We start from the raw sequence: 18,823 nt of genomic DNA, 5'->3' as shown, positions 1-18,823 counted from the left end.
CCGGAGCCCATGCTCTCAGCTCAGCTGCCGCCGGGGCCCTGGGTCTCCTGGCTGGGACGGAGGTCCCTCTTGTGTGAGCCCACTCGGCTTTGCGCCTGCTGCCGCCACCTTCACACCTCCTGCCTCCTCACCCTTCTGCCTGCTGCACAGAGTCCCCGGCCAGGGCCTGGGCTAAGGCAGCTGGGGCCATGGAGCCAGCCCCCTGCCCCAGCAGAGCCAACCCAGACCCTGCCCCACTGAAACAGTACCACGGTGGCTGGTGAACTGCCTCTCCTTACTACCCGCTCTGGCTATCACCCTTTTAGATTCAGCTCCCTGAAGGTTTGGCTGGCGGCGGGCAGGGGGCTCCAAGAGACGGGGACGTTCCGAGTGGCCAGCAAGGGCAGGTCGTAGAGGGCTTCGGACCCAAGCCAGGGAGCTTGCGGCTAAGGTGAAGGTTACACACAGGGAGCAGCAGAGTGATGCCTGGGCCTTGCAGCTCAGGACGTCCCTCTGGCGGCCGCACGGAGGGGTGGGGGAGGAGAGGCTGGACCCGGAAGGGGCAGGAAGGAGCCTGTGTATCCCGGAACAATCGCTGGACGTGTCAGTACATTCGGGGCTGGCTGGTGGGGAGAGAGCCCACCGTGCTGGCTGAGAGGCCTAGGCCGCCACTGGCCAGCACTGCCCCCTGCTTGTGGAGCAGGTGAGGCTGGCTTCTTCCTGCAGCCTCTCCTCTTCCCCATCCCCTGTCACGCTTCCTGCGGGGATGAGGTGGCTCCATGTCTCTGGCTCCAGCGTGGGTTCTGCAGCCAAGGGAGGCGGCCCGCCAGGGCGGAGAAACGACGGTAAGCCTCCCCAGGGGGGGTTCTGTAAATGTAGGTGTTGGCAGTGAGGCAGGCTGTTTGTGGAAATCTTCTGCCCCCTGCAGGAAGATTCTAGAACCACATTCACTCAGGACCCTCGGTCAGGGAATGAATGGGGAACTACCGCTCACTTTCCAAATACAACTCGGGCCCCAGGTCTGGTGGCATGAGGGGTCTCTGAGGAGCCTCAGGATGTTCCAAGGCCGCCCTCCGACACTGATGATGGCCACCAAGCCGTCTCCCTCACCCGCCCACAGGCTGGTATTCTCCAACAGGGAGGCTCAGAGAGCTAGAGAGTAAGCCCAAGAATGCCAGTTGGTTCAGACCCAGCTCTGCCCACTTCCTACACGCACGCCTTCCCCGCCTCCTCTGGGCTCCGCTACCACCACCTGTTCCTGCTCCCATGTCCCGGCACTGAAGTGACATTTTGTCCTCTTATTGTTGGTCTAGGTGTGCCTCACCACCTCTCCGTTGAAGAGGGCGGGGCCCTCATCCTGCTTCACTCTGCATGCGTCCCCACCTTTTAGAACAGGGCCTGGCCCACAGGAGATGCTCAAGATCTTGGTCGAGGGACAAACTTTCTCTCTAGTGACTGTCCCATCCCCATCGGACTGTGAGCTCCCTGCAGGGCCTTGCTATTGGGGTCCAGTCTCCCCCTAGAGCAAGGCCTCTTCCTGGGCCCCTCTGATGAGCTGGTCCTGGGCTGACGGCTGCTGGGGCAGAATGCTAAGCTGGGTCTGCCCAGCAAGTGCCCTCCACGGTGTCCCCATCTTCCCCCACCTCCCAGCAGGGACTGATGAGCACTGTGTCCCTCTGGGCAGCTTTAAGGGTTTACAAACCTTCCCCTTTTCCACTGTGTGAGCTTCTCATGTCTAGAAGCTGCCTTCCTGGTGTGCAAATGAGGATGTGGATGCAGAGGCCATCTGCCCAGCTGCACACAGGGCGGGGCCCCCACGGAGACAACACACTGACCTTCCTGCCAGCCCCTTTAGACCATCGAGGTCCCCTCTCCCCCCGCCAAAGCCACCATGGTGCACGTGATTGGCAAGGACTGAGTTTCAGCAAGGACAGCCCCCTTTGGGGTCACACACGCACACAAAATTTAGGAAGATACCGTGTGCGAACACTCCATGAGGCAGCTGGCCCCAAGAAGTAGATAACCCTGTTTCTGAGGTGAGAAGGCTGCCTGTAGGGCAGATGTGTCATGTTCCCACACAAGGCCAGATCACATGGCCACAGAACTGACCGGGAAACTCCCAGACGTCAAGCCTGGGACAGGGTGCCCCATGCACCACGAGGGCCCAGGTTTCTACGGGATGAAGAGCTTTTATTCACTCGGGCTCTGTCCCTTTCCCAAATCACCTAGCAGAACAGACAGCGGAGGCAGGTTGGGAGGCGACAGGCTGAGTGGCATTCCAGCCTCAGAATGTGACGGGCAGGGGGTTGGGGGGACGCCGACACAGCGAAGGCACAGCCTCTGGTGGCAAACCTGGTCCTGCTCCTTTAAAGAGCCACAGGTCGGCATCCGGAGTCCAGACTGGTCTGGCAAACCACGGGGCCTTGTGTTTCAGTAAGTGACCTTTCAGTCGGTGCTAATTGAGGAGGGCTTGCCTTCATGCCAGACACTTGAGGCCCCGCCAGGGAGGAGGGAAGGGGCCTTGCGCCTGCTTCTTCCAGTAAAAGGCAGGCTTCTTGGCAGCGGTCGGTGTAGAAGCCGCGTTGCTATTGTAAATCCTGAGCTGATTATTGCAGTGCTTGTTCTTAAAAGTTTCCCAAAGATGTTCCAGCCGAGCTGTGAGTTGCAACACGATTGTTGAGTTGTTTATCGGCAGGAGGAGCCCTCAACTCTTCTTTTGAGTCTTGGACTCAAGAACTCTTGTGCACCAAATATCCCAGCCTCTCCCGCCCGCACAGGACTGGCTGAGGGAGGGCCCCCACGGCCGGGTCTCCCAGGTTGAGAGTCCCAACCGGGGAGTTAACTGAGCGAACGTTATGGGTTTATTGGGTATCAAGAATAAGGAGGTTCGAGAAGACTAGGAGTTTGGTTTTGAAATCCCCCTAAGCATTAGCAAAACCCCTTGGGTCTGGCAACCTTCTCCAGCTCCTACTCAGACGGGATCTCCACCCGAGGGCTGGGCCACCCCTCCTGTCTGGGCCTCGTAGGAGCCGGGCCTGCCCCTGTGCCAAATTGCTAGAGTTAACATTCGTGTCAGTGTTTCCATTATAAAATGCCTTTTTCCCTCTTCATGAATATATAACCCAACTGTTAAATCACCCTCACTGCTGTGGACTGGCAGACACTGTGTTTTCACTTCCTCTGGATGGAAGGGGAGCTACAGGACCCTGTCTGGATGACACAGGTCTTCAAAATGCACCTTCCAGGTCTCCAGGGCTCCTTCTCTGGCACAACCAACGTGGGAAAGGGTGGGCCGCTCTGCTCCACCAGGGACTGTCACTGGTCCGGGTAATTCCGTCAGATGCGGGGAGCTGCCCAGCCAGGGACCACTACCCTTGGCAGTGGCCACGCAGGGAAAACCTCCGGAACCTGTGTGTGAGGGTCCTAGACCCAGCAACACGCTGGTGCTGGTAGGAAGAACACTGCGACTTCAAAAGGCTCCATTTCACAAGCTGTCGAACAGGCCAAATGACCCGGCAGCCGGGGGAAGGGAGCTGGACGCGTATCTGGTCACGTTTCACGCCGATGCAACGCAATGCAACGTGTCCGCCCAATTCTAAAAATCCTTAGTAACACTGTTTAATATACAAGAATCAAAAGTACAGCAGTTGTACAATGTAGGAAAATTTAATACATACTATATAAACAACATTATTTACATCAGAAATCACTAGGACAGTGGCATTTTTCACAAATATAAATTAATTACTGTTTAGTCAACAGGTTTGAAAAGTCCACAATTTTACAATAAAGAAAAACCATCTGTCCCCAAACGAGTGGGGTCAGATGGACTAAAGCAGCCTGGACCCTTGGCCTGGCTCTCTCCGCCTGACACTGCGGCCCTCAGACGAGCCCGGAAGACCACCAGTGCTGGGCCCCGGGCCACCATTCCTGCTGACGAGTGGATTTTGGTCTGTAGGATTCCAGTGTCCCCATGTGAATTCGTAACCGAATCGCGTGTGCACCACACATCCTGATATAGCTCTCAGCCATCAGGCTAGAGTGCCTGCAGCACAATGCGAGAAGTGTTCTGGCTTCCCATGAAAGGGCCAACGCAAGGACTAGGAGAGAGGGGGACCAGGGGCCGTAAGATGGGGCTCTGCAGAGGGCCTGGCGGCTTCTCTCCAGCATCTCCGAAAGACCGCAGTGATGCCTGGGGCTCTCACCGCACCCCTTCCCAGGGCTGTGGGATACCATGCTAACCCTTGTTCCACACTCAGACTTCAGGTGATGCCAACTCCCCTCTTCCTCCACCCCTGCAGTCTCCACCCAATTACTGAATCTTTCAAAGCTAGGCTCTGTGATATCACCCTCACAGGTTCCTGGGGTACTTTATCCTATCCACAAGGGAGAGAATTCCTATCTGTGCAAATCTGTTTTTGATAAAAGCATACAATATTCATACTGATTTAGGTCAGTGAGGAAATGCCTCCTTTTTCCTGACTCTTTAAACATACCGCAACACCTACAATAGATGCTTTTATGGGGATACTGTAATTTTATAATCAATTTAACACTGATCTGGCTAATATTGCCTTTTGCTACATCATATGGCACAGTAAGTCCTGAATGTAAACAAAAGGAAGTTCCTTTTTCTTCATGATGAGACATCTTTGGGAATAACTCACATCTCCTATCAACTTCAGAGGAAAAAAAACCCTGATGAGTATTGAAACACAGGGCCTCCAGTGACTTTCCTGGCTTCCCAGGGGACACAGCCTGACTTCCCTCCCACAGGGGAAGACATCCTGGGGCTCATCCCTCCCTCCCTTCCTCCCACCACAGGAAGGGACAAGCCAACCTAGCCCTCCTCTTTGGCCTGGGCAAGAAAGACACAGGGTAGTGTCAGCAAGAAGCTAAGCTGGTGGAGGCCACAGCAGACACCCTCTTCTCTCCCAAGCAGTCACAGCATGTGCCCAGTGGAGTGGCTGTGGCCAGAGGCTCCCAGGCATTCTTTGGGCCGTGGTCCAGGGCATGTTCACCGGATACGAGCCCACGGTGAACAATCCCAGTCCCGAGAGGAGATAAATAAGGAAGGGGCAGACCTACTAAGCTCCCAACATAAGCTGTGAGGACCCAGACTCTCATGTGGAACTCACGCCCGGCCAGCCCCACGAGGCTGCGTGCGATGACCCACCAAAGCCACATCTACTTCCCTAGGGCGAGCTGACTTGGGAATTTCTCAGTAAAGGCAATAATGGTGCTGCCCAGGTTACCAGCAAGTAAGTGATAACAGTTTTATGAAGTCCTCACAGGTCAGTTCAGGGAGTTTAACCCTGTGCACACCCAATGGAAAGGTGGTCACCAGCTCTGAGCCTGGACGCATATAGGCACAGTGTAGGTTCAAGTCAGTTATTCCACCTAGAAAGGCCTTTGGACAGTCAAACAATACTGGCAAGCTATATTTAAAGGGAATAAAATGGAAGGCCCAGTATCCGTAAAATGTAAAATGAAAGGAGCCTGATTAATTGGTACAACTGACTCGCCTTCCCACTTCTGACTCTGTTCAACCCGAGTAGGACTCTTACTGTCTGCAGCTCAGTCCCCTGTCCTTGGAGGCTTCCTATTTTGGAAAAACTTTACCTTAGGTGTACGCCTTATTTGATCTCATTCTAAAAACATGGAGTTCAATTCTAACGATCTCCGACTGGGAGTGGGAGCCTGTTCCCAACATGGACCCAGACTTCATCTGTCCACCCGCCCTGTGGGTCAGGAGTTGCATGTTCTGTGCAGTCTACTTCTTCAAGCTGTGAGAAGGGAACTGAAGTAACGAGCGTGGCTGCAAACGCTGACCTGGCGCAACACTGAAGCCCCGCCCCCCCACCTCCCCCGGGAAGCATGCCTGCCACCCACACCCCTGCCTGGGTGCGCGCTTGCAGCAAGCTTCCCCTCCTCTCTAGGCCCTGCCCTCAGACTGCTCATCCCAGGAATCAGAACCCCACTAGGGATTCCGGGTCCCTGGCCACACCGCCCCTCTAGCCCCTCTCTCACCCCTCTCACCCCACTCCCAGCCAAGGAAGACCCACGCCAGCTCCAATGCTGCCGAAAACTCACAGTACGCACAAGTCAGCCAGATGGGCCCGACTCTCCCCTGGACCAGGGCAAAGGAGACCCGCTCAGAAGACCGAACCTCTGAAATGTCCAGATAGTGTGGGAAAGGTTAGTGTTGTAGGGAAGGGGCCACTGTGGAAGCTGCTCCCCACCAGCCCCTGCACCAAAGGCATCACAAGGAGGCCCAAGTGTATGGTTCTCCCAAGAACACATGTGAGGAGTGTACCTGCTCCCCTTCAAGTCTTATGAGGCGACACCCACGCCCCGCCCCGTCAGCAGCATCCGTCACATCACAGTGAAGCAGATCACGCGCGGCCCAGCAGGTCCCATCAACCTTCACACACACGCTCCTTCCCAGCCCACTGCACACGGGCCCAGAGCACACGGACCCAGCAACAAAATCCTCGTGACTCTGAGATCCCTTCTTCCTTCACTGGGGAAACACAGCCCACGAAGCTGGGACGCAAAAGTCACGTCTTCCTCCTAGCACTCCTCGCGGTGGGAGGCCAGGACCAGGCTGGAATGGGAGGGGGTGTCAAAGTGCAGGAGTGGCGACCCAAACCCAAGCTGGACCAAGTGAAAGGCCCCCCGCTCCTTGAGGTGCTCCTTCCACCGGCGAGCTGACAGCAGCAGCATGTCCAGAAACTCCACTCACTGGTCTAGATAACTGGCTCCTACTGGATCAGACCAAAAATATCCAGGTGCTTAATGACTCTTGCTCTCCCCTTCATTCCCAGCTGTCCTTTATGTTTTCCGAACATTCCAGTTATAATCTGGGTTGTTTTTCTGTTCTAGTGATCTCTCCAAAGGAGACCTGTGATCCAGGGGTGACTTGGAATCGTGGGGGGATTTCTGAGAAGGGGGCGAGCGAGGGTCTGAGACGGCGGGGTGCAGGGGGGGCAGGGGTTGTTTATACTCCCCCAGTTTGTCTGTGTGGAAAGAGCGGTAATGGTCCGAGGGTCCCTGGCCATGGTAGCCCACAGGGGGGCGGTGATCAGACATTCGTCGGAAATCCTGCTGGTGGTAATTTTGAGGCCGAAATTCATCGGCTCTCCTCCGCTTGGAGTCATGATGGTGCCTGAAACAGAGACACAAGGCTTAGGTGACGGCTCAAGCCCGCCCCCTCCTCCTCGCCCACCTGGCTCACCCTCACGTGCTCATACCCAAGGACCCTTCCAAAGGACTCAGAGTTCACAAATGTTCACATTACTAGGAATCAAAAACAAACAAACAAACAAACAAAAAAACAAAAGTAATAACAAAGGGCTATTTTACACTTATTGGCCAATCCTACCCTACAAAATGACATACACCTCAAGTTTGCAATGAAACAAGGACACCCTTGAATCACTGAAGGTTCTGTAAAGATGCACTCCCTTCAGGCAAACTGGCCAGACCTACAAACATTTTCATATTCTTTGACCTGGCCCGAGGGGAAAAAGAGCCACAGAAATTATTCGAGAAGTTATTAGTAACAGCAAAAGCCACAATCAACCCAAACATTCAACAATAAATGAAGAGTTAAATAAAGTATTTAATAAATTGACTCCATGTAAAGAATAGTAAAATTTTTACTTAGCACCACAGTAAACTGCTTGTTATCTTATTAAAAGAAAATTGGTACAAGTCAACAACAAAAAGACAACCCAATTCAAAAATGGGGAAAGGACTGAAACAAACATTTCTCCAAAGATCTACAAATGGCCGCTAAGCACATGAAAAGATGCTCAACATCTTTAAAGAATATTAATCATCAGGGAAATGCAAATCAAACCACAAGGAGCTACTCACCTGATTCACACCCACTAGGATGGTCATGTTGAACACACACACACACACACACACACACACACACACACACACACACACAGAAAGTAAGTGTTGGCAAGGATGTGGGAAAATTGCAACTCTCATACGATGCTAGTAGGAATGTAAAATGTTTCAGCCACTGTGGAAAACAGGTGGTTTCTAAGAAGCCAAATGTAGAATTCCCATACAACCAACAATTACCTCTTAGGTATAGACCCAAAAGAACTGAAAACAGGTATTCCAACAAATAATTTTGCGCTCATGTTCATAGCAGCACTATGTACAATGGCCAAAGGTGGAAACAATTCAAATGTCCATCAATGAGTGGATGAACAAACTGTGGTGTATATATATATATATATATATATATATATATATATATATACATACACACACACACACACACACACACACACACACACACACACAATGGAATATTACTCAGCCACAAAAAGAAATGAAGTACTACAATGCAAGCTACAGTGTGGATGAGACTCAAGCATTATGCTAAGTGTCCAAAGAAGCCAGTCACAAAAGGCCACATCTTGCTTGATTTCATTTATACAAAATATCCAAGACAAGTAAATCCATAAAAACAAAATACAGATTGGTGATTATCTGGAGCTGCAGAGATAGAATGGAGTGACTGCTTAAGGGTCATGGGGTTTTCTTCAGGACAATGAAAACATCTGGAACTTAACACCAGCGGTGGTTGCACAACATTGTGGATGTATTAAAGGTCACTGAATTGTTTGCTTTAAAACAGTTCATTCAGTTTATGTGAATTTCCCCTCATTAAACAAAAGAGAGAGAGCTGGTGACTTCAACTTCCAGTCAAGGTGGAATACGGGGAACTAGACTCACCCTCCTACCTGAAACAAGCAGAAAGGGACAAAAAATGGTTTTGAAGATACCAGATGTCCATTAACAAAGAACAGCGATTCCCTGAGGGATGGAAAGCTAGTGAGATGAGGCTTGTAACAACCCCACTCATTGCCCTGAGACAGTTTCCAGGCCTCAGCACAGGGAAGGGGAGACGTCCTCAGTTGAGAGGCAGGGGGCAGAACCAAGGCAGCTGGAGCTCACAGGATGGAATGCAAAAGAGAATTCTGCACACAGAAAGAAGTTCAAACACCTGCAAAGCGTTCCCCTTGGGTATTCAATTGAGCACTATAAAGTGTGTACATGTGGAGAAACTATCCAAGGCCAGGAAAAGAACCACCCAGAAGATTAGAGGTACAAGGGCCCTGTTCTCACCAGCCACACCAAAAAGCCTCAAGCTTCAAGGGACATCAGTGGAGTACAACAAAGTGTTCTTACCCTAGTGAGGGGGAACAATTAGACTGCCAGAGCATTGTTCTCATTCTGACAAATCTTAACAGCAAGAGCTGAAAGAATCAAACTGCCTCTAGATAACCTATTTCTCAGAATAGAGTTCCAGAATATTTATAGGAATACAAAATATCCAGCACTCAGTGAGGCATCTAATCAAAAATTACTAGGCATGGAAAAAAGAGGAAGGACCATGACGAGGAGATAAGTTAATCAGCTGCAACTAATCCAAATGGTAGAATCAGACAACAATGATATAAAAACTATTTTTTTTATATTTAAAAGGAGAACTATCATCTTTGAGAGCTGCTGCTTTTACTTTTCTTTCATTTTATTTATTTGTTTTAGAGAGAGTGGTGGGGGAGGAGCAGAAAGAGAAAGAAGTTTGTTTTTTTAATTTTGTTAATGTTTATTTATTTTTGAGAGACAGAGAGTGAGCGGCAGATGGGCAGAGAGAGAGGGAAACACAGAATCCGAAGCAGGCTCCAGGCTCCGAGCTATCAGCACAGAGCCCCTGACACAGCGCTGGAACCCACGAACTGCAAGATCATGACCTGAGCCAAAGTCAGATGCTCAACCAACTGAGCCACCCAGGCACCCCTAGAGAGAATCTTAATCTTAAGCAGGCTCTACACAGAGCATGGAGCCCGACAAGGGGATTGATCCCACGACCCTGGGATCATGACCTGAGCTGAATCAAGAGTCGGACACGCAACCAAGTCGCCCAGGTGCCCTAAAAACTATTTTTAAACTGTATTCCAGATTTCAAAAGGTTAGAAAGATTTAAGTTAAAAAAAAAAAAAAGCTCAAATACAACTTCTAGAAATACAACTATAATGTATGAAATGCAAAATATATTGTATGGGGCTCAAGGCAGGTTAGACATTGAAAAAGAAAATCTTAGTGAACTTGTAGACACAGCCAACAGAAACTATCCGACTGAGACAGAAAGAAAACAAAATTAAAAAAAAATAAGCAGAGCATTAGTGAGCTGTGACAGCAATCAATGCAAACAGCTTAATACAGGTTTAAGTGGGATCTCCACAGGAGATGAGGGAGGTAGGACAGGAAAAACACTGATGAAATAATGGTTAAAAAAAAAAAAATCTTCCTAATTTGATAGGAAAGACAAACCCACAAATCCAAGTTCAACACTTCCCAAGCAAAACAAACATGAGGAAAAATACAGCAGGATGCAGCACTACAACCAAATGGCTAAAAACCAGTAATGAAGGAAAAAAAGACATGTTTTATAAAGATGACAGATTTTCCATCAGAAACAGAGCAAGCAGACAGAAGAGGAACATCTTTTTTTTTTTTCCAACGTTTATTTGTTTTTGGGACAGAGAGAGACAGAGCATGAACGGGGGAGGGGCAGAGAGAGAGGGAGACACAGAATTGGAAACAGGCTCCAGGCTCCGAGCCATCAGCCCAGAGCCCGACGCGGGGCTCGAACCCACGGACCGCGAGATCGTGACCCGGCTGCAGTCGGACGCCCAACCAACTGCGCCACCCAGGCGCCCCGAGGAACATCTTTAAAGTACGGAAAGTGTTAACCTGGGAATTTATACCCAGCAAAGTATCTTTCACAAATGAAGGCAAACTAAAGACTCTCTCAGACATACAAATGCTGAAAGAATTTATCCCCAGCAGACCCATACTAAAATAAAAGTCCTTTGGGCAGAAAAAGAGTGATGCTGAATAGAAATACAGATCTACACAAAGAAATGTAGGGCAAATGCCCACTGGAGCCACACAAGATGATACAGAAGGGTGGCGGCAAAGGGGTTCAGTTGAAACCTCCTCTAAAGGAGACAGCTGCTACTTGGCTATATAATGTGTTACCAGATCCTCCAAAAAGGGAGATGCTGAATATGAAATTTTCCAAATTTAAATTCAAGTCCAAGCAAAGCATGTCGTTAGCCTAAGAAAAGCCAAAGTTGCTGTGTTGCTGTGAGGTTAAAATATAGTCAAGTCCTATTCTAGGAAGAATACAGAAAACTTTAGCCCTTCCTATATACTTGGTAACTCTCCCAAGTTACAATCTTGGCTCATTAATGGTGGTGTATAGTTGTAGACAGGGTAAAACTTCACAAGTCTTTCACCCCTAAACTGTGGACTGGTGGCAGGCAAGGTCCACAGGCTGGGACCCATCTCAGGATCCCTGCTACCCAGTGTATCTGAGAGCCTCACATCAAGCTCAATAATTTTGGTCGTGGACTCTAATGTTTCAAGGCTACCACTTTCCTACATTTCCACAGAAGAAGACACAAAACTCTTTTCCTGTACAAGTAGAAGGATAAAACTGCAAATGGCTCCCTATGACCCAGAGAACACAACTTAAGACCTATAATCTGGCATTCAAGGCCTTCTTACTATCCAATGTGTCCATCTTCTGGACTTCCCTCTCCAGATGCTCACCCTTGGCCTCGGCCTGTGATACCCATTCCCTTTCTGTTTAGCAGACTCTTCAAGGCCCAAATCAACAATCAGCAACTTCTTCTCTGCCTCAGTCCTCAGGAAAAACTCAAAACCTCTACTTTCAATCATCCACTTAGCACACCATATCAGCTGTCTACACCGTGATTCCTCCCCAACACCCTGAGGATGTCCTGATGGCAAAAACATTGGTTCAGACTAGGGACCATGACTGGCACAGGATGAGATGTTCAGTGAACATTTAATAAGTACATTAATGTGTATGTCACTTTATCTCTTCCCCTTAACCAGTGAGACTCCTGGCAGAGGTCGGCCTGGTGTCTCGGGACCTTCTGCCTACCTGTCATAATAATCTCTGTGTCCCCTGTGGTCTCGGTCGCTACTGTACTGGTCATAAGGTCTTTTTCTGGACAGATTGTTGGGTCTGTAGCTCCCAGAGCGGTGGGCATCCATGTGTCGCCGGTCCCCATAATGGTGGTCCTTGTACCAGTGCTGCTCATACTGGTGGTGCCGGTCACTACCCCACGGAGGATTGCTGTTGCCACCACCATAGTTGAACTTTCTTTCCCTCTGCCAGTCTCCTCGATCTGCAGGAAAAGAAAGAACAGTTTCATGACTTCAAAAAATGGCTGAATTTCACATCCACTGAAGTTTAAACTCAAAGGCTGACACGTTATATAAATAGACATTAAATTTCCTCCTTCCTAGCCTTTTTGCTGCTGGTAAACATACCAGTAATGAGTCCCAACCTTCTCTCCCTCAACTTTTATGGCAAAAGAAAACTCACTGCTTTTCTCCTTATGAAATCATAAAAATTACTGCTTTTTCTTTTCCATGCCTCTTTACCCTCCAATCTGGGGCAGACCCTTAAAATCAGATTTCACTCAAAAAAAAAAACCCCAGAAACAAAAAACAAAAAAAACCCTAAACATTAATTCAGAAAACAGAACTGCTGAGTTTCATAGCCATAAAGTGGTATCTTCTGTTTACACATCTCAACTTTATTTACCCACTGCTACAGATAACATGGTCAGCCAGTGCCTGGTCTCTGAAAATATTTCCAGGCTATTCATACTGATTCTACTACTACTCTTTCCCAGCCCACATCAAGGAGATAAACCTCCTCCTATAAAAAGTGAATCCTCTAACGTTGGATTTGGATCAATACACTAACTCTCAAAGGTAGGGCCAAACTGATATCTGTTTCAGCTTCTATAGCCTCCCTTTTCCTTCAGAAGAATCACACTTATTTTAATCAGAAAGGCACTAAACACATAAAAGTCCAGGAATGGAGGCTATAGTGGGTTTAAGTGTAACCCCCAAAATGTATGTCCACTCAGAATCTGTAAGTGACTTTACTGGGAAACTGGGTCTTTGCATATGTAATTAAGGATTTTGAGATGAGATCATCTCAGATTTAGGTTGGGCCCTAACTCCAATGACAGATATTCTTCTAAGAGAAAGGCAGAGGGAGGTCTGAGACAAGGAGACACTAGAGATGGAGGCAGAGACGGGAAGAACGCAACCAGAAGTCAAGTAGCAACGAGGGTTGCTGGTGGCCACTACAAGCCAGGAGAGAGGCAGGGACCAGATCCTCCCCCACATCTCCCAGAGAGAGACAACCCGACCGACACTCAGTGCAGACTTCTGGCCTCCAAAAGTGTATAAAAATACATTTCCCAGTTTGTGGCGCCTTAGGAAACTGGGACACAGGCTTACCCAGAAGAACTACGTGGCCTCATGGGAAATTCGTCTTCTATCTACAACTATATTAACACCAAAAATAAGCCACCAAGTAGATACCCCTCTACTCATGCTGCCGGTCTTCTAAATACTTTTCTATAGAGCCAAAGAATAATGAAGGAACCTGACAGCTTAGGAACTGATAACACACTCAGCCAGTGGCTTAAATTCCCTGCTGCTCTGGTTGTGGATCAGGCCAGAGGACCAAGAAGTAAAAAAACTTTAACTATTCAACCTAATAACTTAACAGACAACAACAAAAAGAGACACCTTCACAACATGAAAACCAATCACTTGGCGATGGCTTCAAATGGAAAGTAGTATTTCAAATGGGGTGTCAGTGTCTGCGGTATCATGGAGAGGCTTACATATCAAGCCAACTCATTTATTTCCAGAGGAACTGAACAGTGCTTTTCTTTCTTCTTGAACCCATCATGAGGTAGGTCGCTGTTAGGAAGTACTGAGCTATTTAGCAGATGGGTGAAGAATCCAAGACTTAAATAAAAGACTACAGTGATATAAGAAGAGTTCTTTCAAAGGATCAGAATACAAAATCAGTGACATCACATGAATAACACAAAACCAGTCTGATCCCAGGAAGAAGTCAATACAGATAATACAATCAGATCTACGAACATGGATATATCTCGCTCGCTCTCCCTCTCACTCTCATTCTCCCTCTCTCTCTCTTCCTCTCGAGAGGAATTACTCTTGTAGAGTAATTACCTTTTGTCCCCCTGCATCAAATGGGGATCAATTAACTCAGAACTACTTAGATTTGTAACATTAGAAGACCTGGCACTTGTGCTTCCAGGCAATTCAGGGTAGCTTACAGCAGAATTACGCTCCGCCAGGGACAGTAAGAAAGGCCAGAGGAACAAAAATTACCTGTTTGAGGACATCAAAGAGTAGACAGGGCATTCAGGACTAGACTAGAAGGCATTAAGACTGAAGAGCAGAAAACCTTAGAGAGGTAAGGTGACCACTGTAGTCATTGGGGAGGCCTGTGATTCTGAGCAGAGGCAAGGAGCTGAACATCTGAGCTTTTACCAGCACAAGCTGAGCCTTCGGTGGTCTTTCTAGGCTAGAGGGACATGGCAGACTTGAAGGGCTCAAACACACATCCAGTCTTCCCTTAAGATAAGTGTTGAATCTGCAGGGAGCAGAAGGCTGAAGACCTAAGCCTCAGAAGAGCAGAGCAGTCCAGGTAGTCTCATGGTGCTGAGAAAACCAAGATTCGAGTCTAGGGCCTGCAGAAGATGAGGGGCAGAAAATGCTCCAGGCCCTCTGCTGAGCACTCTGAAGAGCTAAGCCCCAGGAACAGGGGAGCCCAGAGGCAGACTAGGTGACTAGACCAGAATGATCGCCTTACACTCCATGTGCCCTTGGGGAGGAAAGAATGAATCCTCTCTAGGAAAGCAACACCACCTGAAGCTTCCATAATTTTTTCAAGTAGGCTCCACACCCTGCATGGAGCCTGGCATGGTGCTTGAACTTACGACGCTGAGATCAGACCTGAACCGAGATCAAGAATTGGATGCTTGACTGACTGAGCCACCCAGGTGCTCCTGGAGCTTCCACAATTTTTAAAACATAGGTTCCCCCACTTAATCAAAAATAACTAGGCATGCCAAAGACAGAACTATATGGATGAAAACCAAGAAAAATAAAACACACAACAGAAAATGATTCACAAGAATTGAGATACTGGACTTAGCAAAGATTTTTAAATAACTGTTAATTCGTATGCTCAAAAACAGAGGAAAAGATGAAGAAAATCAAGTTTTCTAAAAGCTTGAGAATTTTACCAGAAGAATGAAATGTATTTTTCAAAAGAAATCAAATGGAAATCCTAAAACTGAAGTTTAGAAAGAAATGTACACTTAAGATTATTATGGAATATTTGATTCTTTGCAAAATCCTATACTAGGACTTCTATGTATGTTATATATAGTGTGTGTTTTCACAACTTTCTCGATACTAATTCAAACACAGTATTGTTCTGAATAAGCATTCAAAACAGTATTCAAACATACACTACAGGAAACGTTTGATGGTTCCTCAAAAAATTAAATTAGAATTACCACATAACCCAGCAATTCCCCTACTAGGTATATACCCAAAAGAACTGAAAATAGGTACTCAAAAGTAACTTACACACAGATTTTCACAGCAGTACTATTCACAATAGCCAAAAAGTAGAAACAACCCCAACAGATGAATGGATAACAGACTCTGGTGTGTACCCACACAATGCGAGGTTATTCAGCCACAGGAAGGAGTGAGGTACTGATACCCATTACAACACAGACAGACCTACAAAACCACATTGAGATACCACCTCACGCCTGTCACAATGGCTAAAATTAACAACTCAAGAAACAACACATGTTGGCGAGGATGTGGAGTAAGGGGAATCCTCTTGCACTGTTGGTGAGAATGCAAACTGGTGCAGCCACCCTGGAAAAGTGTGGAGGTTCCTCAAAAGCTTAAAAATAGAACTACTCTATGATCCAGCAATTGCACTACTAGGAATTTATCCAAAGGATACAGGTGTCATTTGAAGGGGCACATGCACCCCAATGTTTATAGCAGTGCTTTCAACAATAATCAAATTATGGAAAGAGCGCCAATGTCCATTGACTGATGAGTGGATAAAGAAGATGTGGTACATACATTCACAATGGAATACTACTCGATGATGAAAAAGAATGAAATCTTGCCATCTGCAACAACATGGATGGAACTGGAGGGTTTTATGCTAAGCAAAATAAGTCAGAGAAAGATACATATCATATGATATCACTCATATATGGAATTTGAGAAACTTAACAGATGACCATAGGGAAAGGGAAAGAGAAATAAGAACAGAGAGGGAAGCAAACCATATAAATACAGAGAACAAACTGAGGGTTGATGGGGTAGGGGGTTGGGGGGCATGGGGAAAATGGGTGATGGGCATTGAGGAGGGCACTTGTTGGAACACTTGTTCAGGAGCACTGGGTGTCATATGTAAGAGATGAATCATAGAAATCTATTCCTGAAGACAAGACTACACTGTGTGTTAACTAACTTGAAACTAAACTAAAAAAAAAAAAAAAAAATACATTAAGAATAATGAACTATTAAAAAACAACAACATACAAAACAGCCAAAAAACAAATAATCCAGTGAAGAAATGGGCAAAGACATGAATAGACACTTCTCCAAAGAAGACATCCAGATGGCCAACCAACACATGAAAAAATGCTCCACATCACTCATCATCAGGAAAATACAAATCAAAACCACAATGAGATACCACCTTACACCTGTCAGAATGGCTCACATTAACAACTCAGGCAACAACAGATGTTGGTGAGGATGTGGAGAAAGAGGATCTCTTTTGCACTGTTGGTGGGAATGCAAGCTGGTGCAGCCACTCTGGAAAATAGTATGGAGGTTTCTCAAAAAACTAAAAACAGAACTACCCTACAACCCAGCAATTGCACTGCTAGGCATTTATCCAAGGGATACAGGTATGCTGTTTCAAAGGGACACATGCACCCCCATGTTTATAGCAGCACTATCCATAATAACCAAAGTATGGAAAGAGCTCAAATGTCCATCAATGGATGAATGTGGTATATATATACAATGGAGTATTACTCTGCAATCAAAAAGAATGAAATCTTGCCATCTGAAACTACGTGGATGGAACTGGAGGGTATTATGTTAAGTGAAATTAGTCAGAGAAAGACAAAAATCATATGACTTCACTCATATGAGGACTTTAAGAGACAAAACAGATGAACATAAGGGAAGGGAAACAAAAATAATATAAAAACAGGGAGGGGGACAAAAGAGACTCATAAATATGGAGAACAAACTGAGGGTTGCTGGAGGGGTTGTGGGAGGGGGGGATGGGCTAAATGGGTAAGGGGCATTAAGGAATCTACTCCTGAAATCATTGCTTCACTATATACTAATTTGGATGTAAATTTTTAAAAATAAAAAATAAAGTTAAATTATAAAAACAAACAAACAAAAAAACATAAACCTTGAAAACAGAAGTCAGACACACATAGTATGATTCCATTAATATGCAATGTCCAAAATACATGAATCCAGATAGACAGGATACAGACTGGGGACTGCGGAGGCTGAGAAGAAGGAATGGGGACAAACTGTCTCCTGGATGTGGGATTTCCATTTGAGGTGATGGAAATGTTTTGCAACTAAGATAGAAGTGGTGGTTGCACAACACTCTGAGTGTACTAAATGCCATTGAATTGGGTATTTAAAATGGTAAAGTTTAACTTAAGATACAAAACAGGTGAATGTAAGGGAAGGGAAGCAAAAATAATATAAAAACAGGGAGGGGGACAAAACATAAGAGACTCTTAAATATAGAGAACAAATTGAGGGTTGCTGGAGGGGTTATAGGTAGGGGGATGGGATTAACGGGTAAGGGGCATTAAGGAAGACACTTGTAGGGATGAGCACTGGGTGTTATAAATAGGGGATGAATCAATGGAATCTACTCCTGAAATCATTATTGCACTATATGCTAACTTGGATGTAAATTAAAAAATAAACAAGTAAGTAGATAAATTTTAAAACTAAATGTCAAAAACAGAAAAAAAAAATGAATACATTTAAAAAGAAATCAAAAATAAAATGGTAAAGTTTATGTTATATGATTGTCACCTCAATAAATTTAAACACAGACATATAGATTTTGTTGTTGATCTATAAAGTCAACTCATTCTTTTTAATAATTGATGATAATATTTAGAGTACAAATGTCCTACTATGTATCCAATGATTCTCCTATTAATGGATATTCAAGTTATTTCCAACTTTTTGCCATTCTAAGACTGAATGGCATCCTCATACATACAGAAAAGGGACTTATGTATTTAAGATATTTGAGATTAATTCTTGGAAAGATTGTAGCAATTCACACTCTTAGCAATTTGTATGTATTTCACCCTTTTAACTTTTGTTGATCTGAATGGCCGAAAAAAAAAATTGGTTAGCTTACCATTGCTTTAATTTACATTTCCCTAACAGCAATGCTGGCCATCTTGTCATATTGGCCATTTGAATTTCCTCTTCTGTATGAATTCCCAACTCCTAACCTTTGCCCATTTTTCTATTTGGTTATTCTTTTGTTACCAATTTACAAGGCTCTTTCAGTATTAGCAGTTTTAACCATGTGACTGTCCTATATAATGTAAATTGTTTCTCTCAGTCTGTCATTTGTTTATGATGGTGGCCATGTTCTTCTTAGAGCTGGAGCCTTTTGGATCTTTACTTCATGTGCTGTGTCACTAAGACAAAAGAAGACAGCAAAGTGTTGAAGGAGAATAAAGTACAAAGGTCTAGCTATTTTCGGAAAATACAATGATTCTTTTGGCATCTCTTTTTAAAACTCCACTTAATGACC

At 46.2% G+C, this 18,823-nt stretch overlaps 1 protein-coding gene across 5 annotated transcripts in view; it reads right to left on the bottom strand.

Moving 5' to 3' along the window:
- Positions 1–3,626: 3,626 nt before the first annotated feature.
- The window catches only part of CHD2 (chromodomain helicase DNA binding protein 2), a 122,006-nt gene continuing 106,809 nt past the window's right edge, over positions 3,627–18,823 (bottom strand). For 4 of the 5 annotated variants that reach the window (XM_027067976.2, XM_053223597.1, XM_027067975.2 and 1 more), the window contains 2 exons: positions 11,990–12,236; positions 3,627–7,147 (listed from right to left, as the gene is read on the bottom strand). In XM_027067976.2, coding sequence (XP_026923777.1) covers positions 6,814–7,147; positions 11,990–12,236 — 581 coding nt within the window. In that variant the 3' untranslated portion in view covers positions 3,627–6,813. Of the gene's footprint in view, positions 7,148–11,989; positions 12,237–18,418; positions 18,708–18,823 lie in introns of those variants that run through there. The other variant, XR_003423282.2, reaches the window with a different exon arrangement.

The sequence above is a fragment of the Acinonyx jubatus genome, chromosome B3 (assembly GCF_027475565.1).
Source record: "Acinonyx jubatus isolate Ajub_Pintada_27869175 chromosome B3, VMU_Ajub_asm_v1.0, whole genome shotgun sequence".
Classification (NCBI taxonomy): Eukaryota; Metazoa; Chordata; class Mammalia; order Carnivora; family Felidae; genus Acinonyx; species Acinonyx jubatus.
Note: the sequence above shows the minus strand (reverse complement) of the source record. Positions and strands in the feature narration are given on the sequence as shown.